Source organism: Amphiprion ocellaris, chromosome 8 (assembly GCF_022539595.1).
Source record: "Amphiprion ocellaris isolate individual 3 ecotype Okinawa chromosome 8, ASM2253959v1, whole genome shotgun sequence".
In the NCBI taxonomy this organism is placed as follows: Eukaryota; Metazoa; Chordata; class Actinopteri; family Pomacentridae; genus Amphiprion; species Amphiprion ocellaris.
In genome coordinates this window covers 20,180,432-20,199,915 of record NC_072773.1, presented here as the reverse complement: position 1 = coordinate 20,199,915, position 19,484 = coordinate 20,180,432, and the positions used below count along the sequence as shown (strand labels likewise).

General features: G+C 42.4%; 1 protein-coding gene across 3 annotated transcripts in view; it reads left to right on the top strand.

Annotated features, from left to right (window-relative positions):
- The window catches only part of plxna2 (plexin A2), a 173,157-nt gene that overhangs the window by 109,194 nt on the left and 44,479 nt on the right, over positions 1-19,484 (top strand). For all 3 annotated transcript variants that reach the window (XM_035958021.2, XM_023293175.3, XM_035958066.2), the window contains exons 8-14: positions 1,688-1,784; positions 3,949-4,063; positions 5,237-5,437; positions 6,976-7,072; positions 7,382-7,581; positions 14,234-14,385; positions 17,790-17,907. In XM_035958021.2, the coding sequence (XP_035813914.1) occupies positions 1,688-1,784; positions 3,949-4,063; positions 5,237-5,437; positions 6,976-7,072; positions 7,382-7,581; positions 14,234-14,385; positions 17,790-17,907 (980 nt within the window). The remainder of the gene's footprint in view (positions 1-1,687; positions 1,785-3,948; positions 4,064-5,236; positions 5,438-6,975; positions 7,073-7,381; positions 7,582-14,233; positions 14,386-17,789; positions 17,908-19,484) is intronic.

The following is a 19,484-nucleotide window of genomic DNA, read 5'->3' as shown; positions in this document are numbered from 1 at the left end:
TAGCCAAGACACAGACAGCTGGTCTGTTGCTTACTTCTGAGAGTGATAAATATGCAAATAACAAGCATATAGCAAACAATCATTCTATTTACTGATAGTAAGGAATTTTATTCCAGCAGAGGTCAAAAGAGCCAATCAACAATTTTTACTTCGACTCACAAAATCAAGGATGTAACAAGGAGATATCTTAGATGTACAGACACAAAGACAGCTTTTAGGTCCAGGAATAAAGATATGCTAATCACCTCCATTTTACTATTCATAGAAATCTCATGACCTTTCAGGCATTCCTCCAGCATGGTAAATATACAAAATAAATATATCACAGCGGTTCTGGCATCCATTTATTTGCAAACATATATACCATTATGAATATTAACATCTGTTGTTTGACAATAAATGCCTCTTGTTTGCAAGCCAAGATGGCTGCAGGGTGTCAAAACTAAACACCCTGAATAATATATCATGTGCAGCGTGTGGAAATCACTGTGTGTTTTGGGGGTTTGGTAATCCTACTCCCTGTGAGTAAATGACAGCCCTGTTTGCCCAGAGCTCCCATGGGGAGTGGTGCATCAGGCCCTAATATGAATGTTGTCCCCCAGGTAAATGTCAGCCAATCCTCCCTGTAAGCCCTCCCTCCATCCATCTAGCTATCCATCCACCTGTTTTACTTCACATTCAGTCCCCCGGGGCCTCCTGACCTCCCTGCTATCCTCCTCCATCTCCTGTCCCCCTAGCAAGCTTTTCTATCTGTTGCACATCAACACAGATCATGCAGTGCCGATGGCCTGAGGAGAAAAGAGGGAAGAAGAGAAGAAGATAGGAGGAGGAGGGGAGAACGGGAAATTAGATGAAAGGTGGAGAAGAGCGGGAAATAATAGAGGAGAATAAAATGATGGAGGAGAAATTAAAACTAAATTCTACGAGGGGGCGGAAGGAGAGTTAAGGATAAAACTGCGAGGACACTTAACTCATTAAAGAAAATAGGCAGCACTCTTTTCCACCAAGGAAAAAGATCCTAGAGGAGGTTTTGTGTGGACAGGACCTCCGCACTACTTTTTCAGATCCTGTGAGACAAGTGTGCAGTAGTAGAAGTGTGTTGTGAGCCTGCTGCACAGACTCGTGTGCAGCAAACCCTGATTCCCAACAGGTGCTGTGGAGAGAACAGAGCACTGAGGGTCAGTCGAGCCGCCTACACGCTGAATGTCATCTGAAAATTCAGGCTGCTCTGCACATGCACATGCACAAACACGCACACGCACATATTTATGGAGTCTGTATTCTCATGGGGAGAGATAAGAGGCTGTTATTACAGAGCATAGTCACAACTCTGTTCAGCAAAACACAGGTAAACAAACTTCTGTCTGATTAAATCATTCTGTGAGAGATTGAGATTTGCACACTTCATTTACATATACTGTATATATTCACAAGTAATGTTCTTTCAGCTTGCATTTATATATATATGTATACACAACTTCTCACAAGAAATGCTGCCTTTCTAAATATCCTGTGTATGTCTGTGCCAAGAACCATGGATTGAGACATACTGCGGAAACTAATGAGCATAAGATTTAATTAAGTCTGCTGATCACAACTATGCAAAATAATTTAAAGATTTTAGATGTTCATTAGGTTGGAATTCAGGTATTCAATAAGTGTTGATCTCCTGTCTCTTCTCTTTCAGACTGGTCAGGCGTTGAGCTCAGGCTCAATTCTAAGGAGACTGGTCAGATGCTCATCAGCACAGAGGTCAAGTTTTACAACTGCAGCGTCCACCAACTGTGAGTATCTCTCTCTGAATCCATTCATTCTCTCTTCTTTGACAGAAACAATGCCCAAGACCTGCTGTCCAATACCGCTGAATCAATGCTCTGGGAGTTAGTTACAATTTGTCCTTAACCTTAGCCTGTCCCAGTCCCCCTAAAAATATACTCTGTAAAAACTAATGCAATCTGATCTGGCTGCTTCCTGTGCCCCACAACAGGACATTTCTGTGCTGTTGTGCTAATGAAGCCTTGTCCTCCAACATGCTGCACTACGACACACTATCCTCTCTGCTGAGCAGGTCTTCAGGAGGGATTTCATGCCCATTTTCATGCCACGTCCGTCCCCGATTGAGTGATGCCGAACTGAATCCCTGGATTGGAGATCTCGGTGTGTGCGTTGCCTGTGCAATTGCTCGCCTCATTCCACTGTGGCAGATTCTGTTTGTGTGAGATCCAAAGACCTCGCTGACTTGGGAGTATCACTGAGTGGAGAGCAGCAGAATCAGGGTATTACAGCAGCGATACTAGCGGGGGTGCAGGAATCATAGCGTGTCACATTATCCTTTGACTACCCCCTCGACATCAAAACAAAATGTTTTAGCCATGGTCTCCTTTCCAGATGAAAGGTGGCAATTTCTCTCTCTTCTTCCCCAGCTTCATATGGCTGTCTGCTGTCTGAGAACCCTGTCTGAGCAGCACAGGAAGCAATTACCAGCTCTCACATCAGCTCAGTTAATCGGCAACGACAAACATGCTTGCACACACACAAACGCTCAAACACACAAAGATGCGTACACTTGAAAAGGGCATACACTCTTCCTTGCATGCTCCAATGCCAGTTCCAGCTCATTCTCACACACAAACTGTACACTTAGTTTGCCTGAAGGTAAATCAGCCATATTTTTTTTAATTAGTGTGCTTGCCAGATATACCGATCATGCTTTTGCGCCAATGAATATTTCACAATAAGCAAGTGTGCACCTTATTTCAGATAGAGGGAAGGAAGGAGGGCCAGCTGAGACTAACACGCGCTCTCTGAACAACAGTTCTTGAATACATAGTGTAGTAAATGCCATCACAATCAATTAAACGTGAGTGTTCTTTGCTATGGCAACGTGCAGATAGTAACATGATTCGTAGCACCATATTTGCACTTCCTCCTATTGTCTTGTCCTTTCTTGTATTTGCTCATCTCGCGTCCATTCACCCGTGTAACATGTACCGTAAAGGAAAGTGCACTCGCTTAAGTACTGTACTGAAATGCAATTAATAGACATAGAATATAATTAATAATGAGATTTCCCTACTTTTTGGATTGCATGAAGTAAAATCCTGCAATGACCATCTAATATAAAATGTGTAGTCTTACAGTAAAGTAAGATAAACGATAGCTCCACATTATCAACTTATTATATTAAAATGCTGCTTATGCAATAATACATTAGCAATAACAATCCAGTGATGTGACTTACAACGATGGCACATAGAGAGGTGTAATTCCAACACAGTGCTTTTGATCTTTATGAATGCAGGATTTGCAATGGAGTATTTTTGCATCATAGTGCAGAAACTTCTACTTTAGCAAAGAACCTAAATTTGGTTTTGGCCACTGGCAGTACAATATGTATGCTTCTAGTGACACAAGCACACGCACACTTACATATTGTGCGTGCAAACACACACACACACACACACACACACACACACACACACACACACACACACACACACACACACACACACACACACACACACACCTAACAGCTAGTAATTACAGCAACACTTTAACAATTCAGGGCTAATGGTAATTGCAGGATCAAGCTGCGCCAGTGTCTTATTTGTCCTCATTACTCAACCCTCTCTCTCCCCCTCTCTCACTCTTTCTCCATCTGATTGTGCTTGTGAGGGTTAATATTCCACCTCCTGTTCACACTTGACACACGGTATTAATGTATGGCAGTCGAAAATATATGCAGGGAGAACTTGGCCCAGCAGCTATTAGGTGCCGTGCCAACCACAAGGGCACGACAACAGCAGGTGCCCACTTGGGATCTGAACTCATTTCCTATGTGGCACTTCCCCAACTTTGGCAAACTCGCTGTCCCTCCTTGACTGTGCTGAATCTTTTTTCCAGAACCCCTCACTCAGTGTGTGTGTGTGCACATGTGTGTGTTTGCAGGTGTCTGTCATGTGTGAACAGCGCCTTCCGCTGCCACTGGTGCAAATACCGCAACTTGTGCACCCATGACCCCTCCAGCTGTTCCTTCCAGGAGGGACGAGTCAACGCTTCTGAGGTTGGTGGAACACACACGCGTGCACAAACGCACACACGCATGTATGAGCTAACCTATCATCTCCTCTGTCGTCCTCTTTCTCCCCTTCTCACGCGCATTTCTTCTCTCAGTTTCCTCCTGCCTGCATCCTGCTCTGTGTTCCAGCTTTGTGTCAGCCTCGGGGCACGTCTTCAGAAAGACAGCTGTCTAAGCTCTTCTATTTCCAAAATGGTGCTTTTCATTCAGAGCTCTTGTTCTCTGCAGCAGCAATTAACAGTCTATTATCCCTGCAGTTATTGAGCTTAGCATGTCTCAGCAATGACATAAGATCACTCTGACCATGTCAATCATTTGAGGTGGGAACAAACTGCTTCAAATATGCGTGTGTGTGCATGTGTTATGTATACATGCACTACTTTGGTATCTGCTTGTGGATGCTGTTAAATATTTGTTTTTACTGATCTAAACCCATTGGCAGAGGAGCAAGATGTGCATTGGTAACTGCTCTCTTGGATGTTAAGCTACAGTGCATATGGATCTCCTGCTGACACCACAGTGGATAGCCCTCTAGCAGTGTTTCAGCTCATATGTATTTGCTGTGTGAGTCTCTCAGTTGTATTAATTAGATGAGATGCTTTACTCTGTGGCAGTATTATGAATAGAGACCAGCTTCTTTCTGTCTGGCAGAAGCAGCAGCTGTTTAACACAGCTGATCCCATTCTAAAGCTATATTTGAATATATATGATCTAAAAGGACTCTAGTTCGAAGGATGTGCAAAGCTAAAGGTCACAGCTTTAATGTTTAAAGCTGTGATTTTGATCTTGATCATGCGAATGTTTCTTTAACATTATATTGCTGTCAGAATTGACCTCTAATTGCTGAATTGTACTGTAAATCACTAATACCATTCTCAATGAGCAGTTATATAATTCCTCTCTTGATAATGTGTCCTTTAACACTCTAGTATCAGTTCAGACGTTTTCAAAGGTCAAATCAGTCACGTTTAAATTCTAACTAGGAATGGATTTCTACTTCATCTTACTGTATTTTTCACATCTTCTATTCATCCCTCTCATGTGGAATCGTGACTCCTCTCATCTTGCTCGCGACCTAAACAACAAAATACACCATTCTTCTTTTTTTCTTCTTTATTGACACTCTTGTGCTCTCTGCCCTGCGCTTGTTCCTTCCAGGACTGCCCCCAGCTGGTGCGTTCTGAGGAGATTCTGATCCCAGCAGGGGAGGTGAAGCCTATAACCCTGAAGGCCAAGAACCTGCCACAGCCTCAATCTGGCCAGCGGGGCTATGAGTGTGTCCTCCACATCCAGGGAGTCAGCCACAGAGTCACCGCCCTCCGCTTCAACAGCTCCAGCGTACAATGCCAGAACAGCTCGGTAGGATGGATGTAGGCTGTGGGTTTCAGCTATTGGCTGCTTATTTCAGGCAGCTTTTTCCCCTTTTCTGCTTTCTGTGTGTTATCGTTTTCAGAATTCCCTTTAATCCAGGAAACAAGCTCCAAGCAGCGAGTAGCTTCTCCTTAGATCTCTACATATAGTTAAATTGACAGCTACATGAATACATCTATGAACAGCATAGCTTTGTTTTCTAGGCATAAACATGAATGGAAGTTGGTAATAAATATCAATGCAAAAACTTTGTTTAATCATCAGTGATGGGACTATATGAATCTTACATTTAGCTCATTTTCTATGAAATCTGATTTTACAACAGTTTCAGGATTTAAAATAATTAGTGAACACACATCAGAAAATCACAGACTTCATCTCACAAGACTCCAATTTGGCGATTGTCAGTATGAGTTGACCTTTTCACTCTGGAAGCATCATGTGCCAGCGACACTGACTTTACCAGTGTACCAATCTATTCCACCTCACATGAGCATGTGTGATATCAGGTCTGCAAGAGCCACATGCAGGTAGCTCCTCTAGAGCTGAAGTACAGACAGGCTTCTCCTGTTGAACAGCAATTATCAAATGATGTCTCTTCTATCTGTTGTCTTATTATCAAGCTGACAGACATCTTTTATGTTTGTGACAATTTATTTTGTAGGGAATTAACCATTGCAATGATAAAGTTTCCACTTGTAAAACTTTCTCCCCACTACTATTTTGCAGAGGCACAGTCACTGCCCAAGACAGTTGTGATTGGCTTAAAGAATCAGAAAGAAATCAGAACTTTTACCCCCATAGCAGAATGATAGTAGTGTGCAGTTGACTGAAACGAGGGTGAAACTTATCCAAACTGAGCTAAGATGAGTAAAACTGGTCATGCATGATTTGGTGATTTTTTTTTTTTTATTATTAATTTGGGGAGAGTACACAGAGTACACAGAAACAGGTAATTACATTGGTTATATTACTGTCTGTACAAAATGGGTGCCAGATCATTTTGCCACATAGTGTGTTTACGTCTGCGTATGTGTGCCGTTTATTCAGTGGAGATATAGTAGTTTTAAACCAGGTAATTACACTGGAGATGACTGCAGCATGGCTCTGCCCTCCAGTCAAGCACGTTCTGACTTCTGCAGTATATATTCCCAGAGGAAGCACAGACATACACATTTTACTCTCCTCTCTCTCTCTCTCTGTCACACACACATGCACAATGAAAGTCAGGCTGGCATTAAGGGCATAGGAGGCAGTTAAGGACAGAACCTATAAAGGCCAGAAGGGAAGCTCAAGCTTCTACCCAGCTGTCCCATTTCTTGTGGGTTTTTACTTTGTCAGCTCTCAGATACTGAGATGATGTAAGTTTGGGGTAACATTGGAAGGACATGGTGCTGCATCTACTAAGACTCATGGGGATTGAAATTCCCAGACCTCTCATTGAAATCCTCCTCTCTTTTTGTCTCTTTTCCACCTTCATCTCCATCTCCGTCTTGTATTTTTCCCCGCTGTCCCTTCGCCTCTAGTATTTTTACGAGGGAATGAAAATCAGTGAGCTGCCTGTGGATTTCTCAGTGGTGTGGAATGGCAACTTCATTATTGATAACCCCGAGAATATTCAAGGTAAGAGTGGAAGATGCTGTCAACATGTGCTAGCAAACAAGATGAAGATGGACAAACTCTCCATCATTTCTGTGATCTCTCGCTGTGTTCAAATGTATCTTTTCTGAGCCCAGCACAAGACAGCATGTGTGTATTTACTGATATTGTATGTAAATCACATGTGTACAGTATCTTAAGACATTTGTTAACACACCAGAAAAGATATATTTCAACTCAGCAGACTCACTGTCAGTTTTCCTTAAAAAAAAAAAAAAAAAAAAAAACACTCAGTTGCTCTGTGTTCACTGCACTGCTTTCTTTATCCCACAGTGCACTTGTACAAGTGTGCAGCCCAGCGGGACAGCTGCGGCATGTGTCTGAAGGCAGAGCGGAAGTTCCAGTGTGGCTGGTGCAGTGGAGAAGGAAGGTGCACACTGCGGCACCACTGTCCCCCCATCAACCCTTACACCACCCGCTGGCTTAACCTGTCCAGCAAGAATGTGAAGTGTACCAACCCACGCATCACTGAGGTCAGTACCCATAATCCCCTGTCCGTCCTGCCCGCCTGCCCACACAGATCGATGTGCAATAATCAGCCACCGTTGCAGAATGTGTTTTGCATCTCGTCACAGTTCTCCGTAGAAGATTGCGAGGCACTCAGCTCATACTGCTGGACTACGTTTAAAATTCTAGTTAACAGCTTGTAACAGCTTGATGAGACATTGCCATTGGTGACAGCGGCAATGCTGTTACATAGTTAAAGCCCTTCTTTGTATCCTCCAAAGCACGTCATGACCAGTAAAGTGCAGTACACCCAGACTGCACTTGATTCTGGCATGCCGGCATGTTTTTTGAAACATTTATGCAAAAGTTGAGCTGATAATAGCAGAGTTCTTAAGAGATGGGAAGCACGCTTGACAGTAAAATGTCTGATTTGAGAGGCATTGCATGAGAAGTAGCTTTTTCTACTCTACTACTACTACTACTACTACTACTTTTTTCTGGACCCAGGAAAAATTAGATTGAACCTTCCACTGAGCTCCCTGGGGTGCTTAACCCAACTAATGCCTGCTTTCAACATTTGGTGTTTTTCTTGCAGCCTTTTATCTGGTCTGTTCCTTTCTGTGTCTTTTCTCTAATTAAGACAAAAGATGTTGACTTTGCTTATTTTTGTTTGATTGCTTATGTACCTGCATGACTGTATGTGTTATGCTCACGGGTGCTTATTCATGTGAGGGTTCTTTTCTCCTTAGGACTTATCCAAGGGCACATGCACACACAAGGGCAGAGGTATTCAATTTTAAAGGGGCTGTCTTTTTGACATCTGCCTTCTCTTTGTGCAGTTTGCACAGATGCCTGCTCATAGATTTTAATGTATTTTGTCTTCATACAAGGTTATTCCATCCCTTTGAAAGTAACTTTGACACCAACAAATGTTAAAAAGGGAACTTCACAAGCAAACTTTGAATAACTCGCAGTTTCTAATATAGCTAGCCTACAGTTGTCTTGCATAGCTATTAGCTATTCATACAGCTAACAAGCAAGTGAATGTGTGCTGCAGTTTTTGTGTTTTTTTCCCTCACTCTCTAAGCCTTACCAGCATTGCAAACCCCACACAGTAGCTTGATATCTTCTGTAACAGCAGCACAAAGGTCATGACTTGGAAGTGTGTATTTGTTTTCCATAAGTGGGCCTTTGCTTGCTCAGGCTGCATTCTCTTCCAGCCTGGTGGGTTTGCTGTCATACAGGAGTCAGCCCAGGAGGGACATATTATTTAATTAGGCTTGGTAACACACCAGTGCATTGTGGTTAACCCAGCAGACCTCTCTGCCTCCACACTGATCCATTTGACTTTTCATTCCTCCACCACATATTCACACCGTACTCTAGCCAATTAAAAACTGAAGTTAACAACTTGGTTAATTGATTCGCTATACTACACCCAAATAATCCAGGAAACGAGACAAGCAAGGAAAGAAGCCCATCCCTGTTTCTTTTTTAATTCAGTTCCTCCATCCTTTCTCTCTCTCTATTTCTCTCTTTTCTGTCTTCTAGCCCCCACTCATTTTTCCTCCCTGTGTATCACTACCTCTGACTCATCCTGGTTATTAAGTCCATTATGCCTTCATTTTGTCATTCTATGGCACATGCTCATAGCCACCCACAGGGACATACCTCATTCAGCTCTCTGTTTTCATTAGTGTTATGATGATGGTATGTGATTTAAACACCCTGCACCTTCGTCTGTCACTCTCTGAGAGCTGCATGACAAAAAGATTTACAAATATTCGGGAAAATCCTTCGACATTAACATCAACTATAGAGAATTTGAGGGTTTTTTTCTTGAGTGGGAAATGCTACATGTTAAAAACTTCCAAAGTTAGCAAAATGTTCATGGTTTACCTATAAATCATACTGAGAGGCAAATCAGAAGTGTTAGATAAGCAATGAAAAGAAAACACAGCTTAAACTTACTTTTAAACCTTTTATTTGTTTTATCCATCTGTTGTCCAATAGTATATTGATTATAACCTGTTTGAGCTCACGAGGCATCACCTTAAGATATTTCCAGAAAATGTTTACAATACCAATAAACATTTTATTAAAACTGTATCTCAGATATCTGTAGTGAACGGGATCGTTTACTTGTCAGTTTGCAGGAATCATATAAGGGCTTATAGACACTTTCAATGTCAACAGTCATTCAGAAATCCATTACACATCAGGGGCAAAGAGATACTAATTTCTCCATGTGATCTCAATAAGATGCTGTATTCTGACCTTTAGATGTTGGCTTCATACGCAGCATGCCATCTAAAGATTGATGAAGTGCTGCAGTGACCGTGTCAAAAGGCATTTAAGAATCACAGAACATCAAGCACTGCTTTTGAAGCAGACATTGAAGTGTAAATGTAATTATTATAAATTATTCTTCAAACAGGGCCTCAATCAGCAGTAACTAACAACATAGTACAGGGTCAGTCTGTCCTTTAAGTTCAGGAGATCGGTAATGTTAAAATTGTGAACATATTGAGGGTTTATGAGTGTGAAAAAACAGAAGATAAAGCAGGGAAACTGAGCCATGAAGGGGTGGGAAGAACAAAAGAGAGGGTAGTGGGGTCACCTGTGGTCTATCAGCGCTCGGATCTGTTTACGGCTGGAGGTGGCAAAACCAGTTCTCCATGAACATGTACTTCCAGATATACACTGACACACCTTTTCTCCTCTTTGTTGGCAGCGGAGTCGGCGTTCGTTTGTGCTCCGCCCTACCCCCCTCGTCTCTCAGTGATTACAGTTTCTTTAAGAAGCAGACATCCCCCTGGTGGGCTGAATTTATTAATAAATTTGGTTTTGATTGTATGCACCAAAGCCCCCATCATGAGCTGATTTGTATACATACTAGCACATTAGTAGATGTGCCTACCACAAGATAGGCTTTTTGAATAATTAATGCTTCTATTAAGTGCCATGGTGCCTCCCACCATGGGCCATTAATATTGAAGAGATGTAAGCCCCTGCTAACAGCAGAGGGAACAACATCAAATGAAGCTGGGAGTTGGATGGGCATATGAAAAGCGTCTCCTCAATAGGCTTTGGCCGTGGCTTCTGTATGAGTTTACAGTATAGCGCAGAGGCTCTCTTGCCTCCCAGTGACAGTGAATATAAACAGCATTCTGCAGCTTTAGGGAAGAAAGAAAAAAACATAAGATTCCTCTCTTTCTCTGTGTTGCTCACAGAGTGTATGCAAGCTTGTTGATTGTTGATATTTTGACCACCACGGGGATAATGGGTCTGTCAGTCAGAATCAGATTACAACTGAACTCTCGTCACTGATGAGAGTGCTTCTGTACTGTATGGGTGCCACCCTTCATTAAACTCTAGCTGAAGAACAAAATATTGTACAGTGGAATGAGTGTTCAGCCCACACATCCACACGCAAACCCTACAATAGGTTAAAACTCCCTGTTGAATCACGCATCATCAGTATACTCACAGATAAAACCTCATTTACAAATACACCTCTTATCTGATCCTTTTGTCTCTTGTTTTCTCCCTTTTGCGCACTAAAAGCTCCTCTTCATCACAGGCCATATCTCGTGGCTGACTACAAGACATTTAAGGCCCCATAAAGTATTTAGGATGTAGTTTGTTCGGGTACAAGTGATCAGTGGGGTTTTATCAAGCCCATTAAATGCTACTCACAATTAAATGTGACAGCCTCGAATTAGTCTGAGCAGAGTCCAAAGACAAAGAGATTAGCTGCCAGCTTCTAAATTGTATCAAGGGTTATTTCATGTCAAAAGCAAAATATACTGCTATGAATGGAAATACGTCAACTGTTGGGTCGGGCGAGAGAATCTCCCTAGAGCTCCAAGGAGATAAAATCCTGGTGTAATAAATCTGTAGACAATGTTAAAGACTGATGGTGAAGAATATACTGTAGAATTGCTGATATTGTGTATTTTAATGGTAGATGGGGTGATTAAATATCATTATTGCTGAATTGCCTTGCAGAGTTCCTTTGGGCTCGGTCAGCTGCTGTAGTTACAGTGACATGCTAGGCTTGCATGGCCTGAAGGCAGCATTGCTCTCTGCTGTATTGAGTTTAGCCTTGGCTGCATCAGCACATCTTTCCCCACCATTACTTCAGCTGAATATGTCAACACCAGGCTGACAGACAACTCCAGGTTGTTCACGCTGAAGGCCATTCTCTCCATCGGCATAGTTGGTATTTTCCTCAAAATAACAGATCATTCGCTCAGAAGAGAACCTTTATTTTTTGCAAGTTCCTTTTTCTGTCAATCAGAATGTCTCTCTTTCACCCCATCCCCTGTTTAGTGTTTCTACTGTATGGCTCTTGCTACTGTATGGTTGTAGCCAAATCCGAGGGAATGTCTCAGGAAGTAGTGGTAAGTGGGCAATACTCTGATCCCCTGAGCTGGAGAGAGATAGATTATACTCGAGAGAGTGCATGAGTGGGAACAGGGAGAGCGGCGTGCAAGTTGACTGGCTGTTTGCTGGGAATTACCCTCTATTGACAGTGTGACAATGCCAGGCGGGCAGCAGCACTGCCGCTAAAAGGATTACACAGGGAGCATGGCATGGCGGCACTGGGTGGGAGCAGGGGGGAGGAAGGACAGCAGGGTGTGTGTGCATGACCAGTGCGGCATCCTCTTCCTCCTGAAAGACAAACTGTATGGTAAAAACAAACAAAGCTGGTGCTTAGAGGAGGAAGATGTGTCACCTAGCCTGAGGGAGATGAGATGATGAAAGACACAAAGCAAAAGAAGAAAAAGAAATGCAAACAGACTATGTTTCAGTCATATATGAAGACAAACTCTGCCTTTCTAAAGACTATCTACAGTATATGACTCTGTGTGACTACGGTCGTTCTGTAAAGGTCATTAGAATCCATTTTATAGGCAATCAAAGCACAGTCCAAGCACAAAGAGGACCCATATTAGATTTAGTTCCTTTGTATGTGTGTAAGAAATACAGACACAGAGACAAAGAGCAGCACTTCTCTCACGCCTCGCAGCCTGGAGACATCGGCGGTGTGCGTCTTTGAAGTGGCGATTTTTCTGTGATCCTGTTGAATCAAGGCTCTATCTGCTAATGGGGAGCGCAGTCAAATGGATTTCATGCATGGATTAGACTGTCTTCCTGTGCTTGGTCCACCATTGGAAAGGCTCCATTTCAGCCCCCAAGGGTAGAAGGAGGAGGTCTCCCAAGCTTTTAGCATGCCCATCTGTGATACAGCACTGCTGTCCTGTCACCATCCCTGCCTCACCTGTCACCCATTGTGGCTGATGGGGCTGAACAGAGTGGCATCCACTTTCCCCTTGCTGCTCATTCCATTTTCTCTTACTCCTCTTCTTACTGCCAGTCCCCTTCTCTTTTGCATGCTCTCTCTCTCTCTCTCTCTCTTTCCCTTCCTTTTCTCTCTCTTGTTCTCTCTCAGGCCCTTGCGTTGCTTATGTAACCATCACTAAGTCTTCTCGAATAGCTGCTGCCATCGCCTGACATGGATATATTTAGCCATTATGTTTTTCCCCCCTCTATACCCTGCATGCCCAAGCAGTGCTAAAAGATTCATGTATTCAGACCCCTCAGGCGGTGCAGTGACACACTTACTTTACATCCAGAGCAATTAATGTCCACTGAATCTAGATTACAATGCCGGCATCCCACAGGGAAGCCGCAATGCCCTGGTGGGAGTCGGGGGTAGCGAGGGGAGGGTGTACGGCACCTCTTAAAGGGTCGCCGTCACGTGGCACTTTACAGCTCAGTGAGCGGGTACAACTGACTGTTGGTTTTTTTCCCCCCCTTCTGCTTGCATGGCCAGTAATAGCATATTGATTGTTTACATAGCACTAGCAGCTCCACACAGCAAAGTGACAGTCATCTCCTCCCTGCTTCCCTCCACTTTCTTAGTCCACCTATTTCCTTTTGCCTCCCTGTCCACCAAACAGTACTGTCCACCCTCTTGATCTTCCTTTATCTTCCTGCTCCTTTTTCTCTCTCCTGTTTCCTCCTCCTTGTCTTCTCCTCTCTTGTTTAAAGGGCTGGATAATGGCCAGGTTGGAGCCTCTGTAGGGCTCTGCAGCACAGAAGGTGCTGTGCCACCCTGTGCCAAGGTCATGCTGGGCAGCCATATTGCATTTTATGAGTAGGTGGTCTCCACTAAGTATTAATACAGCCCCTTGTTAGATTTACCATCCATGGCAACAGCAGCAGATTCTGAGCAGGCGGCTATCCAGAATGGTAATAATCCCTCTTATTTTTTTATTGTGAACTTCCTTTTATTGGATTTACTGATTGCACAGTCGAAGAGTAGGCAATTGTTGGAGAGAAAAGACGGTTAAATGTGTCGTCTTCACATGTGATTGGGTGTGTGTGTGTGTGTGTGTGTGGATGTAATATCATATATAGACAGAAAGAGCTATGAAGCATGTGCTGGTAGCTGCTGTTGTGATTAGAACATGCTCTTGGCACAGTGACTCATGGCATGCTCTGACATTCTGCGCGTGCAGGAACAGGGAGTGTTCTTAATTGCTTTTACAGCCACCTGGACCAAAAGAGCATATTTACCCTTGAGCATCTACGGAAACCTGTACTCATTTCTAAGTTTCTATAAGAACGGGCGCATCAACCTTCTCCCTGACTTTTCCAACCCTGCAGGTGACCCCAGTGGCTGGACCCCCAGAGGGAGGCACTCGGGTGACCATCCACGGCACAAACCTCGGTCTGGCTTTCTCTGATATGGTGGGCAACGTGGAGGTGGCAGGGGTGAGGTGTACGCCTGTAGAGGATGGCTACATCATCGCTGAACAGTAAGTCACGCAAACAAGAGAAGCATTATTATTTAAAAATGATTAATATTAGTATTAACTTGCTGATTTAAAACTTCCTTAAACATTGTTCTCAGTGTAGCATGAGCCAAACATTCCAATTAGTAAACAGCTCATTTCTTGGGCAGCTGTCCTGACAGGAGTGTTCCATATGATATGATTAGATGATTTGCACAGAAATATATAAATTACTAATTTGTGAACTCATTTAGGAAATTCTATTATAAAATGTTACGCCATCCTTGTTGTTTTAATAGTAAAAGAGATTTGCAGGACTTAGTGAACAAGTTTCTTGACAAGCTACCAGAATTAACCAGTTAGCGCCTGTCAATCAGACTAGTGCCGTCAACATAATGTTTGTAATGAGCAAAAAGATGATATCCAAGAAAATTCTGTTATTGTGAAAATAAATGACCACATTTTAGAATTATGACTTAAGAATTTCTTCAGTTACTTCACAAATGAATGGCTCATTTATTGACGTGATGGTTGATTTCACATCTTTTTATTTATTTGTAGTTCCATAATACGTAGCTGTCGCATAATAAGCATGAATTAAATCACTTGTTAACACTACTGCACGTCAGACCTGGGGTTTATGTATTTACAGGACATAACACAGCTAAGAAACTCTAATCAGGATATGTGTATTGCGACAAAACGTTGCCCTCCCCACCATCCCTGCTTTAATGAAGACTGGAGCTGGTCCAGACAGCCTGGTCCTGACATTGCTGTTCTCCCCCTGCAGCACACTAGCCCAGTTCTCTCTCTGCAGCTCATCTAGTCAGCAACAATCCCATAGCAGCTGTGTGTGTTTACTTGTGTTTACCTCACTAATTGTCCCATGCTGTGTGTACATCACGGTAAAGCCTGTCCCACTCACCCTGAACTAATGAAACGTGGCCCATGCTTCACAACTCGCCCGTCTACCCCTCCTCTGGCTAGACATGCAGATGCGTGTAGAGTTAGAAACCTCGATGCCTCGTGGCTGTTTACCCTCCTCAGGTGATGCAGGCCTCATCCGAGATAGGCAAGGATGTACACATACTGCGTTCATTTACGCGAACTTTACATTAACATATTGGGACTGAGATGAGGTTGGATTGCCTTTGGGTATTGGGTTTTGTTGGAGAAGGAAATGCAATTCTATACGAAAACTAATCCTATTAGAGGTTTTGAAGGATGCTGTACAGAAGGCAAAAAAATACTCATTATCCAGCTACAATAGGTTAAATAATTAAACCATGGAAAATCAATACATTATGAGAAAAAAAAAGCATTACAACTATGCCATTGCAAACTCATTACTGAGAACCACCGCCCTCACATCTCCCTAGAAATATTATAGCAATACTTTTAGTTTTAGTTTTTTTTTTTTAGTTAGGGCAAAAGCTCAGAAATAATTGGCCTTTCTTTCAGGTAGTTTAAAATTCTCTCTTCGCTGACTTTAAGACTTTAAGTTTAAAATGTAAAGCAGTGCACTAAGTAAGAGATGACACACATGCACTGAATGAACACGTGCACACACACAGGCTATCACAGTCATGGCTCTCAGAGGAGCCTTTAACCCTAATTCTTTCTTTGGCCTACTTCTGCCCTCAGAAAGAGAACAGCTAAGCATTGCACCATTACTGTGACTCACATACTTTTAGTCTAATGCTGCACTTACAGTATCTATGTCACATGCATATGCTTGCCCTATTGCAACTAACCTACTGGTTATTTTCATGCCCATATCAAAATGTTTCGGTGGTAAAGGGCTAAAGTTATAACATCAGCTGATGTATAGTGTGAATGCCATACAGTAAGTCTTCTAGCCCTGTACTGGGCAGTTGTAATTAAAATTCACTCTGTGCCACTTGGCTGTAGGGGACAATTTGTCAGCAGCACACTGATCTGACAGCACTTTAATCCAATTGGGGACAAGCTCGGGAATCCATTTATGTGGCATAAGAAAAAAAAATTGACTGAGCAAAATTAAAAAACTAACCTACAACCTCTTTAGTCTAACTTTGGAGGAGTTTCTATGTGATGTTCAGAGTTAGAATTTTATTCCGCACCTCGAGGTCATATTGGTTCATTGTGTGCGTGTCCTTATCTGACTGTTGGTGTTTGTTTCCAATCTTAATTCAGTCACCGGGCCTCCTATGATGGACTGGACTGGACAAAAAAGGGAAAAAAATACATATTTATGTGTCTTTTATGTTAGTACTTCAGAGGAGTGTGTGAAAACCACTCCCGCTTTGAAGAAAAAGTCGCAACTTTTGTGCTTTCCAGCAGTCAGAAAGTGCATTATTTCCAAGCATTGATACTATTCTGCAGTATTTTTTCTGTCACAGCAAAATTGAGTCCTTATTAGTAAGAATTCAGCTTAAAGATAACCCTCAGGTTTTACAGGAAGAGCAGGGGTTTTTTTGTACAGAAATCTACTAACTAAGATCCAATTGAATGTTCAGTTTTGAAAAGCCAAACATATTTCCATAAATCTGCAGCTTCACAAAGGGCAGCAGGCCTTCAAATGAAGTGAACCGCTGTTTCTCTGAGGCCGAGTGAGAGGATAATATCACCTCTGTTATTGAGTAAATCCTCCTTTCACGACTCTCTGCCGCATAGTTCATCCAACAAACCTCCCAGAGTCATTTGTTGTAATTCAGATGATCAGCGCTGGAGAAACAATACATCTGCTTTGCTTCATCAGCTCCACTCCTACCTGCCCCTGCCATCTGCCTCGCCACGTATTCTGTCTCACTCTCCGCGCTGTGATTGCTTCTTGTACTTTACTGCACCCGCCTGGCACCGGCGATCAATAGGCGTTCTCATTTTATTATGTCATTTGATCTAGTCACCTGCAGTGCTGGGTGACACCTGATCACATGGTATGATAGAACTATATTGATCGTGCCGCATGATTTACATCAGTCTTGCCACACTGGCACAGCACCAGCGCTGTCGGGGGCCCGGGTTGTTGGTGGGAAATTTACTACACTCAGGTTGGGAGTGTTGGAGTGCCAAGGGAGGAGGAGCATTAGACTCATTTGAAGACTGTCATCGAGGGGGTTCTGGTCGATGTCTGGATGTGTCCCGTAATGAAATGAGTGAAACAACAAAAGAAGATTGCAATTAGCGTGGAGGATAAATCAATATCAAGCTGAGATGTGTTTTGATTACTTTTCCACAACTTCACTCAAGCATTCAAACATGAAGATAACTTCTGAGTTGGAAGTTATGTTGAAGAAAGAAGGAATTCTCTCCTGTCCATGATGGCATTTTACAAACAGCTTCAAGTAATTATCTTTTCAATGATTAGGCTTTAATTTTTAACTTATTTTACTTTCTTTTTTTTTTTAACAAACTGATTATAACTGACTCATTTCTGCCTTTTGCAGGATTGTATGTGAGATGGATGCAGCTCTTGCAGACAGCAGGCCTGGTCCAGTCCAGCTGTGTGTTGGAGAGTGCAGACCAGAACTCAGAGCTCGCTCCTCACAGCTCTACTCCTTTGTGGTATGACTGCAATTACACGACATTGTTATGTTTTCTGATATGAAATAACATTTTATAATACACCCTGTAGTCAACATAAAGCAAACAAAAGACCTACATACAAAAGGAAACATATAGATAGTTGGGAAAAAAAGAGATTTGTTCTTGCGAATTAATTGCTTATGGGCCCAAGGGCAAATAATGATGTTTGCGTTGCCATGCCGACCAACAGCGCAATTAGGCAGCTCTGTACATCCATGATTGTTATTTTAGAAAGAATATTCTTCCTAGCATTTTGAAGGGGTCCACATTAATGATCTCTTCAGGACTCTGGTTGTAGATGCTGTTGGTCTTTAATCCTCATAAGATCATGAAGTGAAGTTAGTATTACCGCATACGCTGATTTTATGTGAGTTTTTCTTTCTGTTCTCTGTACAACTCCGTAGCTCAGCTATGTTACATACATTCCCCAGGAGATGTCCAAAAATAGTTAAGAAAAGATTTTTAAAAGTGGCTGTATTTTGGTACAATTAAAAGCTGTTGAACCATTTAAGATAGATTAAAATATGATTGGACAGTCAGACAAGGTTATAAGAGAAGAGACATTTCCTCTCACAAATTAGGTTTCTATACCACTAAACTGCTCAGCTACGTTTATGTTTTTTTCACAGATTATTATTCTTTGTGATGTATCATAAATAGGTTTCTGATCAAGGTATCTCCTTCATTTACAGTATTGTTTTCCAACTGTCACTTCTTTTCAACCACCCAATCATAAATTAGACTGGGAGGAGCTGTCGGCCTGGTGACCCAAAAAATGCAGAAGAAGCTGCAAACATTTTTTCGGAACGGTGTACCCAAAACATCATATCTTGGTCAGCTTTACTAAAACTAACCAAAACAGCAAGTGAAACGTAACTGAAGTCCAAAAATAATGCTCCCACGTGGCTCAAGGACATCAGTCTCCCATTGGAAACTCCTGTTTTTTCGGCCACCATCAACCCTAACGTAGAATTGGTGGCAAATTGGCAAAGAATATGTTTCTTTCAAAGTGCAATTGAAAATGCAGTTCAGTTGGATAGGAATGCCATTTTTAGAGCACATGGTAATGAGACTGAAAGACAGAAAGGCAAATGAACAAACAACTTGCTAAAATGGAGGTAAAAGTAATGCACTCACTATCCTCATACATTCACACACACACATTTCCTTGCCTCTCTCATCAACCGTCTTCCCAACCTGCAGCTAATAGATAATCTACGTTCCTATTTGCGTTCTCTCACATCTTCACAATTATCACTTCCTTAACAATTAACAGCAGTCACTAATTACTACTCCTGTTTTATACCTGCTTTGTCTTGCATGCTGGAAGTCACACCTAGCGGACAGTTTTGAGTTTTGTCAGCGTGATGCTCTTGGCTCTGTAGTATGTCCTCATCTACTTTTTCTCACCAGTGACACAAGTGCTACTCTGGGCAGCTGTGGAATTCCTCAGAGATTACTTCACAGAGCCTAGAACTGGCACCACTTGCATTTCCCCTGGATTGCAGGCCACCTAAAAAAAGAATACACAATCACAGAAGCGTTCTTCAGTTTTC